Source organism: Crocodylus porosus, unplaced genomic scaffold (assembly GCF_001723895.1).
Source record: "Crocodylus porosus isolate Cpor-Errol unplaced genomic scaffold, CroPor_comp1, whole genome shotgun sequence".
Lineage (NCBI taxonomy): Eukaryota > Metazoa > Chordata > Crocodylia > Crocodylidae > Crocodylus > Crocodylus porosus.
Genome location: NW_017728931.1, coordinates 107,289,564 through 107,304,647, shown reverse-complemented (window position 1 = coordinate 107,304,647; position 15,084 = coordinate 107,289,564). Strand labels below are relative to the sequence as shown.

The window sequence follows — 15,084 nt, the reverse complement described above, 5'->3', positions numbered from 1 at the left end:
TCCAGCCCTAATGTCTATGAAATCTATGAAATCAATGACCTGGAAAATGGCATAGAGGGAACCCTAAGCAAGTTTTCAGATGACACGAAACTGGAGGTAGTAGTAGATATAATGGAAGGGAGGGTTAGGCTTCAGAGAGACCTAGACAAATTGGAGGATTAGACTAGAAGAAATCTAATGATGTTCAATAAGGAGAAGTGTAAAGTCCTGCACTTAAAGTGGAACAATCCCATGCAGTGGTACAGGCTGGGTATTGACTTGCTAGTCAGCACCTCTGCAGAAAGGGAACTGGGGCTTGCAGTGGACAAGAAGCTGAATAAGATGAGCCAGCAGTGTGCCCTTGTTTGAAGAAGGCTAACTGCATACTGGGCTGCATTGTTAGGAGTGTTGCCAGAAGATCAAAGGAGCAATTATTCCCCTCTATTCTGCACTGGTGAAACCACATCTGGAGCACTGTGTCTAGTTTTGGGCCCCCCACTCAGAAAGAATGTGGGCAAATCAGACAGAGTCCAGTGGAGGGCAACAAAAATGCTTAGGGGGCTGGGACACATGATTTAGGAGGAAAGACTGAGGGAACTGGGCCTACTTAGCTACAGAAGAGAAGATGAGAGTGGATTTAATAGCAGCCTTCAAGTACCTGAAGGGTGGTTCCAAATAGGATGGAGTTAGACTGTTCTCAGTGGTGTCAGATACAGAACAAGGAGCAATGGTCTCAAGTTGCAGTAATGGAAATTAAGGTTAGATATTAGGAAAAGCTTTCTCACTTGGAGGGTAGTAAAACACTGGAACACATTACCCAGAGAGGTTTTGGAATCTCTCTCCTTGGAGGTTCTCAGGATCTGGCTAGATCCTATTTAACTTGAATTAAAATAGGCCTTTGCTGGGAAGATATAGTTGGGGATAGTCCTGCTTTGAGTAGGGGGTTGGACTAGATGACCTCCTGAGGTCCAGTCCAATCCTAACTTTCTATTATTCTGTGAAAATTAGGGGACATGCTTTTCTTGATCTGATGCTCACAAACTGGAAAAAATGGTGGTGAATGTAGAAGTGGATCGTAACTTGGGCAGTAATGACCCCAAAGTGACTGAGTTCAGGTTCCTAAGGAAAGCAAGGAAGGAGAGGATCAGATTAGGAAGTTTGGACTTCTGAAAATCAGACTTTGACTTGCTCAGGGTACTGATGACCAGGATTTCATGGGAGGCCAGTCTGAAAGGAGTCCACAGGAGCTAGATGTACTTTAAAGAAACCATACTGAGGGTACAGGAACAGACCATCCCGATGTGCAGGAAGACTAGTAAATATGGCAGAAGACCAGCTTGGCTTAGCAAAAGAAATCATCAATGAGCTAAACTACAAAAAAGAAAGCTTACAAGAAATGGAAATTTGGACAAACAACTAGGGAGATGTATAAAATATTGCTTGGGAATGCAGAAAAGAAATCAGGAAGGCCAAAGCACAATTGCATTGCAGCTAGCAAGGAATGTGAAAGGTAACAAGAAGGGTTTCTACAAGTTGTTTCAGCAAGAAGAGGAAGATCAAGGAAAGTGTGGGTCACTTACTGAAGAGTGGGGGCAACAAAGTGAGAGATGATGTGGAAAAGGCTGAAGTACTCCATGCCTATTTCACCTCAGTTTTCACAGGCAAGGTCAACTCCTGGAATACTGCATCTGGCAGCACAGTTTGGGGAGCAGGTGAGCAACCAACAGTGGTAAAAGTACAGGTTATGGACTATTTAGAAAAGCTGGACATGTACAAGTCCATGGGGCTGGACATGATTTACCTGAGGGTGCTGAGGGATTATGATTGCAGATGACTCAATATGATTGCAGAGTCATTGGCCATTATCCTTGAAATATCATGGCAGTTGGGAGAGGTCCTGGATAATTGGAAAAGGGCAAACAACTTTAAGAAAGGGAAAAAGGAAGATTGGGGGAACTATGGACGAGTCAGCCTCACTTCGATCCCTAGAAAACAACATGAAAGTTCTCAAGGAATCCATTTATAATCACTCAGAAAGAAGAAGGTGATTAGGAATGGTCAGCATGGATTCACCAAAGGCAGGTCATGCCTGACAAGCCTGTTTGCCTTCTATTATGAGATGACTGGCTCTGTGTATGTGGGAAGAGCAGTGGATGTGATTTAGCTTGACTTTAACAAAGCTTTTGATGCTGTCTCCCACAGCATTCTCATAGGCAAGCTAAGGAAGTATGGGGTAGATGAACAGACTGTAAAGTGGATATAAAAGTGGCTGGATTGTTGTGCTCAAAGTTTAGTGCCCTTGGCTCAGTGTGTAGATGGCCACCAGTATCAAGTGCAGTGCTCCAGGGGTATGTTCAATATCTTCATCAGTGACCTGCAAGATGGGATGGAGTGTACACTCAGCAGTTTGCAGATAACATCAAGCTGGAGGGAGTAGAGGACATACTGGAAGGTGGGGCTAGGATTCAATAATGGGAGTGTCTACACATGAACTAATGCACTTTAGTTAATGCACATTAAATCTAGAACATCCGGGCATGTATACAAATACATTTTTGTGCCCAGATGCACCAGATCTCCAGCACATCAGAGCAGGCTCAATTTAGCAAGTTTGCTCTGGATGTGAGCATTGATTGCAGTTGTCTAGGTGGTAAAATATGCGTCAGCATGGAGAAGATGGAGGTGGTACACTTTTGAACTAAAATACCTTCTATGTGTTTTAGTTCAAAAGCAGACTGCTGCCATTTTCTCCGTGTTGATGTACATTTCACCATTTATACAACTGCAAGCAATGCAGCGCCAGGCACATTTCAAAGTGCTAGGTGCTGCAGTGCTTGCATGTATAAAAATGCCCTCCCTTATGATGTACTAGGAGAATGCACATTAGCCTGTCTTGATGTGTATTAACTAAAGGAGAGCTTTTAAGTGACACTTAATGTGCATCAGCCTGTTTTAATGAGTATTAGCTAAATAGCATGTTTTTTAATTGATTGTTTAATGTGCATTAAGAAGGTTAATAGGCAGACAAGTTTCTTTGGGTGAATCTGATCTCTTTTATTAGACCAACTTAAATAGTTGGAAAACAATTATTAAGCAAGCTTTTGGGTTCAAAAACCCTTTGTCAGGCTAAGAAAGTTTCAGCAGTTGGTGTGTGCTCTTCCTGGATGGAATGAAAAGTAAAGAAGCCAGAGGCTGGGCTGGTCTGCATGCAAGACAGGTAGTCAGTGATGTAGATTGAGGAGTCAATGAGTGAGAAACAGACTGGGGGTGGGGGGGAAGAGAAAGAAGGGGGATGAATAGTGGAGAGATACTTGGGGAGTCAGATGTCAGGCAAGTTATAATGTGTCATAAATCCAATGTCTATATTTAATCCATGATTTTTAATATCCAGGAGGCTGATGAAGTGGAGTTCATAGGCTCGTCTCTGGGAAGTGTTTTGTGAGTTTCCTTTTAAGGATCAGGACTGAGAGATTGGAGAGAGAGTGGTTTTCTTGTGAGAAATGTGCCCCCACAGGTAATTGGGTATTCCTGTCTTTGATAGATTTCCAGTGTGCGTTCATTCTGGTGCGCAGTTGTTGTTTGGTCTCTCCTACATATTTTCCATCAAGGCATTTGGTGCATTGAATGAGATATAGTACATTTCTGGAGGTGCAGCTGTAGGAGCCAGGAATGCTGATGGCTCTCTTGTGGGGTTAGTAATTATGCGGGTGTTGGAGATGTGTTGGCAGGTTTTGTATTTCTTGTCATAGTGTCGTCTGGATCCTTTTGGCGTGTTCTGGGCTTCAGGAAGTTTGCTTCTGGTGATGAGGTTAGCGAGGTTCAGTGCTTGTTTGAAGGCTAGGATGGGTGGCTCTGGGAAGATCTTTTTAAGAATAGGGTCTCTTTCTTGTATGTGTTGCAATTTTTTGAAGGATTTCCCATATGGGTTCAAGGGAGGGGTGATAAGTCATAACCAGCGGTGTGCGATTTGTAGGGGGGGTTCTTCTGTGCTGCAGCAGTTCTTCACGTGGTATCCACGTGGCTCTTTCAAACGTGCAATCTGTATCTATATCTAACAAGGAGTGTCCTTGTTTGGTAAAAGCCTTTTTAAATTGGTGAGGTGGCAATCCTGGGTGTTCTTTTCAGTGCACATTAATTAATTAAGAAGGTTAATGCACATTAAAGTGTGCATATAAACATGCCTGTGAGATCTAGAGAAATTCAAGGATTGGACCAAAAGAAATCTCATGAGATTAAATAGGGACAAGTGTAAAGTCCTGCACTTAAGGCTGAAGAATCCCATGCATGGGTACAGGCTGGGGACCTATTGGCTATGCAGCAACTCTGCAGAAAAGAGCCTGGGGGTTACAGTGGACAATAAGCTGAATATGAGCCAACAGTGTGCCCTTGTTGTGAAGAAGGCTAATGGCATACTGGGCTGAATCAGTAGGAACATTGCCAGCAGATCAAGGTAGGTGATTATTCCCCTCTATTAGATACTGGTGAGGCCAAATCTGGAGTACTGTGTCCAGTTTTGGGCCCCCCCACTACAGAAAGGATGTGGACAAATTGGAGAAAGCCCAGTGGAGGGCAACAAAAATGGCTAGTGGGCTGGGGCACATGACATCTGAGAAGGGGCTGAGGAAACTGGGGTTATTTACTCTGGAAAAGATAATGCTGAGGGGGGTTTAAGAGGCCTTCAGCTACCTGAAGGGTGGAGGTGGGAGCTAGATAGTCTGAAGGAAAGGATCTGGGAGTTGTGTGTCTCAGTGGTGGCAGATGACAAAACAAGGAGCAATGGTTTCAAGTTGCAGCAGGGGAAGTTTAGGTTAGATATTAGGAAAAGCTTTCTTACTAGAGGGTTAGTGAAGCACTGGAACAGGTTACCCAGGGAGGTTGTGGAATCTCTGTCCTCGGAGACTTTTAAGACCAGGCGAGGCAAAGCTTTGGCTGGGATGATCTTGTTGGGGACTGTCCTGCTTTGATCAGGGGGTTGATCTAGATGACCTCCTGAGGTCCTTTCCAACCCTAATTTTCTAAGACACTATGATTTTTCATTCATTTCTGTATACTATACACTAGGATGCTAAAGCAAGCCATATAAATATATATTCATAAAAGTTCCCCAACAAAGTCCTTTGTGAAATTGTAATTAAGATTCCATGATTCAATGGTTTGAATTTGTTTTGTTTTTTTACCTTTCACGAGAATTAAGAAATTCAAAACTTGGCCTACAATTGCTCTTTGTTTGCATACAGGGGGAAATGCACATCAGAGAACAATGTATCTATTAATTTGTTTCACATTTAAGGCACTAATCCTGTGTGCTACTTCTTGTGGTACCCAAAACCTGTGGGATTCCACATAGATGCAGGTCTTGATTCACATACAGACAGCATGGAAAATCAGAGTCCTGATGTGTTGCTTTTTTAATAGTAAAGTGATGTTTTCAGTGTTCTAAGATGATCTAGGTACTGCAATATATATTGCACTATATTTCTCAGGCTGCAATATATTTTCCACATTGTAATATTTTTCTGAAAGCACCTGATCCAGTCCTGACAGATACTGAGCACTGCCTGAGGGTAATACATACATCAGTGCCTTCTGGGATTCAGCCTGCATTGAGGACCAGGGACTAATTGCCTTCCATGTGGTAATAGTCAAGAATTTGGGAAAGTCTTTTTATGTTTACTGTGTATAACCATGACAAAGGCCTAATGCAGGATAATCGCTATGCAGTTAAAATGAAAGGATTCAAGTTCCTGGTGCTTAATAAAAGCAAACATGGTTAAGAGACTTCCTGATTTTTCTCTAGGTATAGCTTTGGGGGCAAGTTTCAGATAGGTTGGCCTAAGAAGCACAATATTAACTGTGCATTTCCCTGGTTTGTATCTTTGGAGGTTTATTCATTTATTTAGTTCTAATGCTGCCCTGAAGAGATAGCAACCTGAACATTTTTGTTTGGATGTATATAAAGGTTTTTTTTCTGTTTGCTTGTTTTTACATTATCCCATAAAAGGAAGGGTAAGGAATTCCCCCTCATAGTTTTCTCACTGAAGTCCCACTCCATACGCACGTATGTCCCTGGTACCTAGAAGGTACATAAGAGTATAGTTAATTTCTTATTGCATTTCTAATATCAAATGTCTGGAAGCATCTTCCTAAGGCCTACAGATAGAGAAGGAAATGAGGATGTCAAGAAGCTTGGTGTTGAGCTGCTTCTCAGTTGCTGTTTCAGGGAGTATGGGATCCCTGAATGAATTCTTCCTTTGTTTCTACAGATCCCTGCTGTGGTAATCACTCATCAGGTCCCACATAGGCATCCCCAGAGAGTGATGAGAACTGCCCTCCCTCCCATTTCCCCTGCTATTCCATGAACTATAAAAAAGACTTCTGTCTCTTTCATTTTACTGATGAGGTTTCAGATAGTGATGAGGTTTCATCTTAGTGATGAGGTTTATTTTGACCTCCAAAATCCCAGGTTCTGCTAGCTTTAGAAGACCGATCAGGACCTCATTTCTATCCAGTTACTTTGCAAGTGCCCTCACCCTGCTGGTATTGGTAGATCCCATATTGATTCCTGAGCCCCTGATGAGACAAATCAGTTTGTGTCCCTTTTCCCATTTGTCTACAACCCAGGGTCATCAGAAGGTAGCAAGTTCAGGCTCTGTGGGGAGGGGGTTAGGAGATGCTCCAGATCTAGCTGGGGGGGAGGAGGAACAAAACGGGGGGGAGGGAGGGAGCTGATAAAATAACCAAGATAAAAATTGGTTATTAGGCAGGTCCTTTTAAATATCTTTGTTTTCATAAGGAAGGAGGTGATGACCCTCTGAAGAATCACTGGATAATCTGCTCTCTAATTTTCCCTCAGTAGGTCCATGGAAAAGCAGGGGTAGGACAGTCCAAGAAGTTCCCAAGCTCCATTCTTGCTTTAATCCATCCCCTCCACAGCCCCTGCCCTTTCCATGTTTCCTTTCTATGAAATACAGGCACCTCTTGTGGGGAATGAGGTATGCATTTACCAATGTCGAAGAAATGAAAAGATAATATAGAACCAGAAATCTGTGTGAAACTACAGAAGATGTAACTATGCCATCTCTTTTAAATATATATATGTATCCAACATTAACAATGATGACAACCAACCGCTTTTGCTCCTCATTAATTTTGATTATGAGTTTTCATATGGGATATGGGGATTTTTTTCTCCTACACAGGAAAACAAATGTCAGATTGCCCTAGATGTTGTTCTGTCTTAAATTTCTTTTGCGTTCAAAGGAAACTTATATAAGACATTACGTACATCATACATATCTTTAGTCTTTTCCTGGGAGTAGCATAGTAAATGGGCCTGGAAAACTCTGATGAGCAAATATGATGAGCAGAGTTTGCTACATTTGCAGGTCATCTGTGCTTGCCAAGTATGGTTCATATTACCGCTAAAAAATACTTACAGTCTTAAAGACCAAAATACCAGATGTTGCGGTGCTCAAATCCCCAAACATGAGCTGCCAGCTCATTACAGCAAACCATAAAGAAACTTATGATATTTATCAAATGAAGAGAGCCAGGTTGAATAGGCTGGTAGAGAATTACTTACACAGTATGGGGGTGAGATGAGAGCAGCTAGCAAACAGATATAGACTCCCCTTTATGGTAATACTGTGCAATAAATCTGATTCCATTTTCAAAATAAAACAGTAAGGAATATACATGTATATTAGTTTTTTCTTCCTGTCTCTCAATGCCTCCAGCATTCATAGAATCATAGAGAAGTAGGGCTGGAATGGACCTCCATAGGTCATCTAGTCCAACCCCCTTCATGAAGTAGGATCATCCCTATGCATAAGTCCATTGTCTAACCCAGTGGTTTACAACCTATTGTCTGCAGACCCCTGAGGGTTCACAGACTATGTCTAAGCATCTGTGAAAGATAAGTATGATCAATGAAAAGTATATGAATACTCACATTTACAAATAAAGAGGATGTGCATCTCCATTAAAAAAATTGTAGGCATCCACAGATGAAAAAAGATTGAAAACCACTAGTCTGGCCCCTTAGCAAAACTACACAATCAACCCTGATGCAAAACAGTACCTAACCTGCAATACATTAAAGCCAGAGGGGCGGGGGGAGCCTGGTGGCCAATTTCTGCTACAGTAAAAGTTGTTAATGTCCACTCAAGAGATCCCAAGAACAAAATCATGCCCCCCACTACAGAGGAAATCAAAATTAAACCTTGTCAAACAGTTTAATCACAAAGTAAAATTCAACATTTGTTCTTCTCAGCCAACCCCCAGAAACAACCCTCAACATTTGATTAATGATTATGCAATTTCATACAGTCATTTTTACTAGAAACCAAACCCCTTTATGTTTTAAAGAAAGTAGTCCCATTTCAGAAATCTTGATGTATTCCCAGAAAAGGAAGTACAGGGAAAAGTGGAATTTTCCTCAAATTTCCATCTAAGCGAGCGTGAGAGTGCTTAAGTGGGAATGTTATATTCCATGTGAAAGAGCTGAAAAATATCAGCTTGGTCATACTTGCCTAAAAGTGCCTAATACCTCAAAATCAGACAAATTCTCTGTCAGGAAAGGGGTTCTATGCCCTAGTCATAGTACTATAAAGGATTTACCTAGCATCTGTTCCTGGTAATTCTTTCATGAAGTAGGGGTCCCCAGAAACCAAAGTCGGAGCCACCTGTATGTGTGAGGTAAGCTATTTGGTGATTTATTTCCTCTGTATGCTCTGACAATTATGCGCTCCAATGTCCAAATGAAAGAAGTTGAATGAAATTTACATTTCAATGGGCAGAATCATTTTTATCTTCCCCAGCTGCAACTTCAGAATCATTTTCCCCAGTGAGCCAAACACTAACCTGACCTTGACGTAGGATATTCCATTATTTATGTATATGTATTGATCTTATGATAATACAGATGTGTACATAATGTAACGAGCTGGGTAGGTTATGTAGAAAAAAGCTGTTATTTTTCTGTTTCTAGATTTCTGTTATTTCAGCTTTACTCCTGCGGTGGTGCTCTATGGTAGATGAGTAACACTAATGCCACTGCTTTGTCCTAGATGTAAATCTCTGAATGTCCTCTGGGGTCAGACCTGACCCCAGCCATATGGAGATTAACCATAACATTTAGAATGACACAGCTATAATCTCTTATTGTTGTTAAGGGTGTAGTTCTTCATTACTGTGCTCAAATATGGTGGGCATTGGTGACTTTCAGTAACAATAGGCAGCTGGTCTTCCCAGTTAGTATTCTGGCAAATGTTTCTTGGAAGATCAATGCCGTGTGTCAGAACATCTCCATAGCATATTGGTTACATATCCTACTCATCCAGTATTGCCAAGTTTAAGGGCTACAAGGGCCACCTTTGGGCTCTTTCCCTTCAAGTGCCAGGCGTTGTGGCAGCTCTTTATTTACCTGCCTTCCTCCCAAGTGGATATTTCACCAGTAGCTGCCCAGCTCCCTGCTTTTATCTAGGAATAAATATATATGATAGCTTTATCCTATTTTACATAATAGATGTCTAAGACTTAGCAGCCATTTTGTTGGCAACAAAGGACCGACTCACAGGATCATAATGAATTCTAATTTATTGTATGGGATGTAAAGTTACCAATAAAATCATAAATGCAAACTTTGACTTATGAGGGGTACTGGCCACCTTACACACTCACACACATAGAATTGCTGCAATAGTAGTGTAGCACTGATGTTGATTTATACCTACCCGGGGTCCTGGAGTCTGCTATTGAACGTCAGCTTCCTCCAGGGTGATGTCTTCTCCAGAAGGGGGTCACTTGCTTGTCCTTCTTACCAGTAGGTTGGTTGCTGGATGAGGGGGGTGCCACTGAGGGTCACACTTCACTGCCTTTTAGCCCTTTCTGGCAGACTTGCGTGATCCCCAGTATCATCTTGGCTGCTTAATCCAGAGGTCGCACTATAGTCTTGAATAGTGCATAACAACTATCAGTCACAGTCACTGGGGGTTCTGCCCCATGGTGTAGTTTTGGGAGTCCACCCTTGACTTGATTGACTCAATAGCTGTATTGTCATGGGTTACAGGAATAATCAATAGGATGGGTACTGAGTTCTAGTAATCAGTTCCTTGGCTTGATTAGCCTAAAATAGCTTGTAGAGTTTTGTAATGGTAACTTCCTCTGGCTAGGCTATTGTCAATTAACAGCCAGAAGTTCTTGATTTGTAATTCATACTCGCATTCACACAGGGGACCAACCCAATATAGCAGATTTTATCACTTTACAATTACAATTTCAATGCAATTTTTAACAATGGTCCAGGGTGTAACTTCATTCTACAGGGAGTACATTCTTTAAGTGTTTAAAAGTATAAAATATAAAATGACCTGGTAAAGATGAGACAGATGAAATATAAAAATGCATTGTGAGAAATATATAAAAATGCAATGTGAGCGAGTGAGGATCAAAGGCTACTGAGGACAGTAAGTGGGGACAGGTTAGCACCAGGTTATATTTACCGTTTTTGAAGTGGATATTTAATTCTTTTGTTTACTTGAGTGACATTTAGCTCAATCGATGTATAGATGTAGTTTGTAGATTTTTCCTACAGAAAGCCACTTTAGTTTTCTGGCTTGCTCTGAGCCTTGCCACACCCATGCAATGTGTGCTAGGTCTCTGCCAATACTCAGACGGAAAAAGAAATGCACAAAATGGGGGGTTCAGGCAAGAAGGGGCTTCTTGTTACAATTATACTGAGAACAGGAGCAAGGACCCATTTGTGGGTTCTTCCAAGGAAAAAAGAAAATCTTTCCCTTTTTCTAAGTCAGGGTGGGCAAAATCCAGCCCACAGCAGACTCAATTTTCCTGCAGCCCCTGCAGTGGCAGGTCCTTCTGGTAGCTTCCACCGGACCCAGCCCTGATGCTTGGGCACCCTGGCCCATCTTCCAGGGGATGGGGCCTGTGAAGATGAACAGGGCATTCAGCTGGAAGGAAGATAGTGGGCAGGGCCTGGGAAACCCCTGGATTTTGGGGTTGTGCCAATGTGGAGCCAGGGCTGGGGCAGGACTACAATCCACTGCCCACATGCCCCTGCAGTGAGCACGGGTTCTGCAGGCAGAGGTGTGCAGGGGGGAGATCATGAGTCTGCCCCAACCCCATGTTGTTACTGCCCCAGGATCCTGGCCCTGGCCCTCTCTTCCCAGCAACACACCCTGCTTGCGCAGTTCCCAGCTGATTTCCATGGCAATCCCAGGATCATGGGGCCGTGACAGCCAGGGCCAGGGCTGAGGCTGGGACTGGAGCAAAGCCTTAGTTCTGCAGACCCATGCTGTCTCAGCCCTGTGGGCCAGATTTGCCATTTTGCCCATTCCTGTTCCATGCCCTTCCAGGTGAATACTCAGTTTCCTAGACCACAGAGTAGAATGCCCTCTTGTTTGCTCTCCTTCTGGCTCTCCTTCTGATAGTCTTCACTCCTGACTATCAAACAGGCAGTTTCAGTGGGAGCGTAGAGCTAGCCTCATAACCTGGTACATAAAGCTTTTTCATGGGAAATGGCTAATGTAGGTTCAAACAGCCAGAGCAGTCTTGGGATCTGAATAGGATCTAGAACCCAAGGACCAAATCCAATTTGGCATAAAGGCATCCCAGTGTTATACTTGTGTCCAGATGTAAATTATTGCACTTGCACAGATTTTAGATTCTGTTTTTACATTGGCAGCTACTTTTGTCTTTCTGAGACCTCAAAAAGGCCACATATGCTCTGTGGCAATCCTGTTCTGCCTGGGTTTGTAGATAATGGCATGTAAGTCCTTGCAAATGGGTCCACAGAAAAAAATACAACTTCTGACTGGGGAGAATGCAGACTCATCCCATCATTTAACTCAATAGTCTAGTGGGAGACCTATGTTCCACCCTCCTTCCCCCAAGAGACACCTGCATTTCCCACTTTCCAGCAAACTCCTCTAACCACAAAGCCATGGTGTAGACATTACCTAAGTACCCTTTCACCTTCTTTTTCAAGCTGGAGCATTGGGCAGCCAAGAATGGAAGAAATGTGGTGCCAGAAGGAAAAGCAAGCCACAGGGAACATAATCTGGTGAAATGGTGACTGTTTTGGAATGAAGGAGCTGTAGTTCCTGCCTCTGTCCTTTCATGGGGCAGAACCTATCCCAGTGCTGTCTCTCTTCCAACGACTATTAAATATAAAATGCAGAAACACCTTTGGGAGTAGGCCTTTATCAGACCCTTTCTTCTTCCACTCTGTAGTGTCCTACCCAGAGAGATACAAAGTGTAATCAAAACACAGTTTCACCTTCATTCAATGTTCCTGTATAGCACAATATTTAAACACCAGTGAGCACTTCTACATGAAATATTGACTGCACGGTAGCTGAATAATACTGTGCAGTAGCAATAATACTGTGCTAATATGCTACTGTACGGTATTATTAGGCTACTGTGCAGTAGCATCACTTAAAAGGCTTTCACCAGCACTACTGCACAGTAGCTCCAGTTGCTGCGCATTTATTTAGTACTTGATTATACAAATACTAAAGAAATGCACTGTAAGCACTGCACAGTAGCTTCTTGTGTAGATATGCCCCCTATGTGCTCAAACCTAAGGACATAATGTAACACTGTCCTGAACAAGGGCTGTGTTGGGGTTGCTGGTATGCTTGAATACTACAGTTAAAGTGATATGTACATTTTTTTTCCTTGTTTTTCAAACCTGAACCATAACTTTGGTGTTTTGCTTTGCAGCTTCCTCTACCAAGACGACTTATGTGAGCTACAGCAATCATACAAACTGAACAGGGACAAGAAACACAAATGAAGACCTTCAGTATGTGAACTTAAAAACAATGACTTCACCATCACCAAAAACTCAGTCTTGAAAATATCTGTAGACCACAGCTGAATCAATAAAGGATATGGATTAACTAAGAGCTAAAATCAGAAGGGGCAGGGGAGGAAAAAGCCTAATTTTATAAAATACAGACCGAGTGTCAAGCTTCTGAACTGTTCACTCACAAAAGGAAGTAACTCACAAATGGAAAACAAATGTTAGCTTGTGAAAAAAATGCTGTTGAAATAAACCATGTCTGATGTTATAATTGTAAGTACTTTTTTGTGATTGTGAGAATTTCCATTCCTGTCCCACATTGTTCAACTCGTACAACAAGATGAGTTTGTTTCTTGTGATGGCTGACTGAATTGAATCCCTGGGTTGTGCTAAAATAAATGCAATGGTTGACGCATGCAAATTTTTATACAAAATAATTTATTTCTAAAAATAAAGGAATGTTTTGCAAATGTTGAGACTTGTTTCGTTGCAGTTTTAAGGAAAAGAATTTTAAGTCCTGACAGTGTTGTCTATTGTTTGTTTAGACTGTGCAGTAAAGGTGGGGTATATAAATAAAAGAAATAATCATGGCATCAGAGGAATGCAGTGTAAAGTATAAGCATGTTGGTATGGGCGTGTGTGAGTGGGTGGGGTGTGTGTGTGTACTCCCTGAGACAGGTGAACTTCTTTGTTAAAAAACTTGTGACTCTTTTCAAATTTCTGGTGGGTGTTTTTCCCAAAGTAAATACATTTTATAAGCTTTTGTGAAATGAAACATTTCTGGTGTTGTGCTTATCATTCATGACTCAGCAACTGTTTTTTTCTTTAAAAAAATAGATAAGCAAACCTTTTCAGATAATTATAGCAAAGATTATAAAAATTAAACATTTGGATTCCTTATAATAAAAGTTAACATTATTACCTGTAAAGTCCAAGTACAGTTCTGATTCTCCACTACCAGCTATGGTTGTGTTCCACTTGTGACACCCACACTACATTAATGGGTGCCTTAGCAATAACAGGTAGAAATCAGTGGAATATTTGGAAAGCAGTAGGCAAGTGAATATGTGAATTAGCTTATCAACTCTTTCAGAAATCAAAGAAATGGATATTCATGTTTCACTTTGATGTCTGCTAATATTCAGAATCAAATGACTTAATAGCTAATGGTGCTAGGCTTTTAGATGTTACGATATGAAAAAAGGAGGGAGAGAGCAACCAGCATAGAGATCTATCATGTAATAAACCATTCCAGACAAGTTAAAAGCAGATTGCTAGGGGCTTTCAACTCTGTCACTATGTCTATGATGCGCTTTAAGAGTTTTCTACTCCATACAATATCTACCATTCATCAAATCAATGGGTCATCACAATCAGTTTGTTATTAAATGTTCTTTTTGCTGAATTAGCCTGGATGGCTCATTGTTCTTCTTTCTGATAGGAGCTATATCTTTGTAACATGGCTTAAATAAGACTTCAGTGGATTAGTTTATATAATAAGAATAGTTTAAGTGCTTGAAACAAAATCTCTTTTTGTTGCAGTGAACATCTTGAGATTTCTGTGCAGCTAGCAAACTTCCTTCAATCAGCTGCCCCCTTGGTGAATTGCCATTTTCCAAAGCTCTTTGACAAAGAGCAATTAGGAAGAATTTATCCTGGTCTTTGAATTCCTGAATTACAGAACTCTGAATGATTCAGTATCATTCACTTGACATGCTTATGACTGACTATCACTCACCAAGCAATGGCACCATTAGAAGAGTGGAAAAAGAATCATGGATTAATAACTTTTTCTATTGATTATGTCATAAAGCCAGTGAGCACATATAACAGTCCCAACCCTGTAAGCACACATTCTTAACATTAAACATATGAGTAGTAGCATACATATAATGTTTAAAGTTCAATAGAGCTGGTCAGAAACTTTTTGACAAAATCAATTGATCTAGATAAATATTTTGACAAGACAGTTTCTCAAGTCCAGGGTGGACTTTGCAGCTAATAAAAACATAGAAATTGAGAAAGAGAAGATTAACTTGTGGAAAACAAATGTGTTAGCACAATTCTATCTTCAAAAAAAATCTCTGAAAGGTTTCTTTGCATTCTGCAAGAAAATAAATTTGAAACCTTGAAAGTTTTCACAAAATAGAGTTGTCATCTTCCAGCCAGCTTTAAAATTCAATATTTGCAAGGCTAAGAAGTAATCTGCTTCTTAGAGAACAACGGGCTTGATCCTGATGGTCTGTGTAAGCAACTTTTCAGGTTAATTAAGATGATCT

The 15,084-nt window shown here is 41.3% G+C and overlaps 1 protein-coding gene across 3 annotated transcripts in view; it reads left to right on the top strand.

Moving 5' to 3' along the window:
• GRM8 (glutamate metabotropic receptor 8) overlaps positions 1-13,281 on the top strand; it is a 570,128-nt gene extending 556,847 nt beyond the window's left edge. For all 3 annotated transcript variants that reach the window (XM_019543461.1, XM_019543459.1, XM_019543460.1), the window contains exon 11: positions 12,724-13,281. In XM_019543461.1, the coding sequence (XP_019399006.1) occupies positions 12,724-12,773 (50 nt within the window). In that variant the 3' untranslated portion in view covers positions 12,774-13,281. The remainder of the gene's footprint in view (positions 1-12,723) is intronic.
• The last annotated feature ends 1,803 nt before the right edge of the window (positions 13,282-15,084 follow it).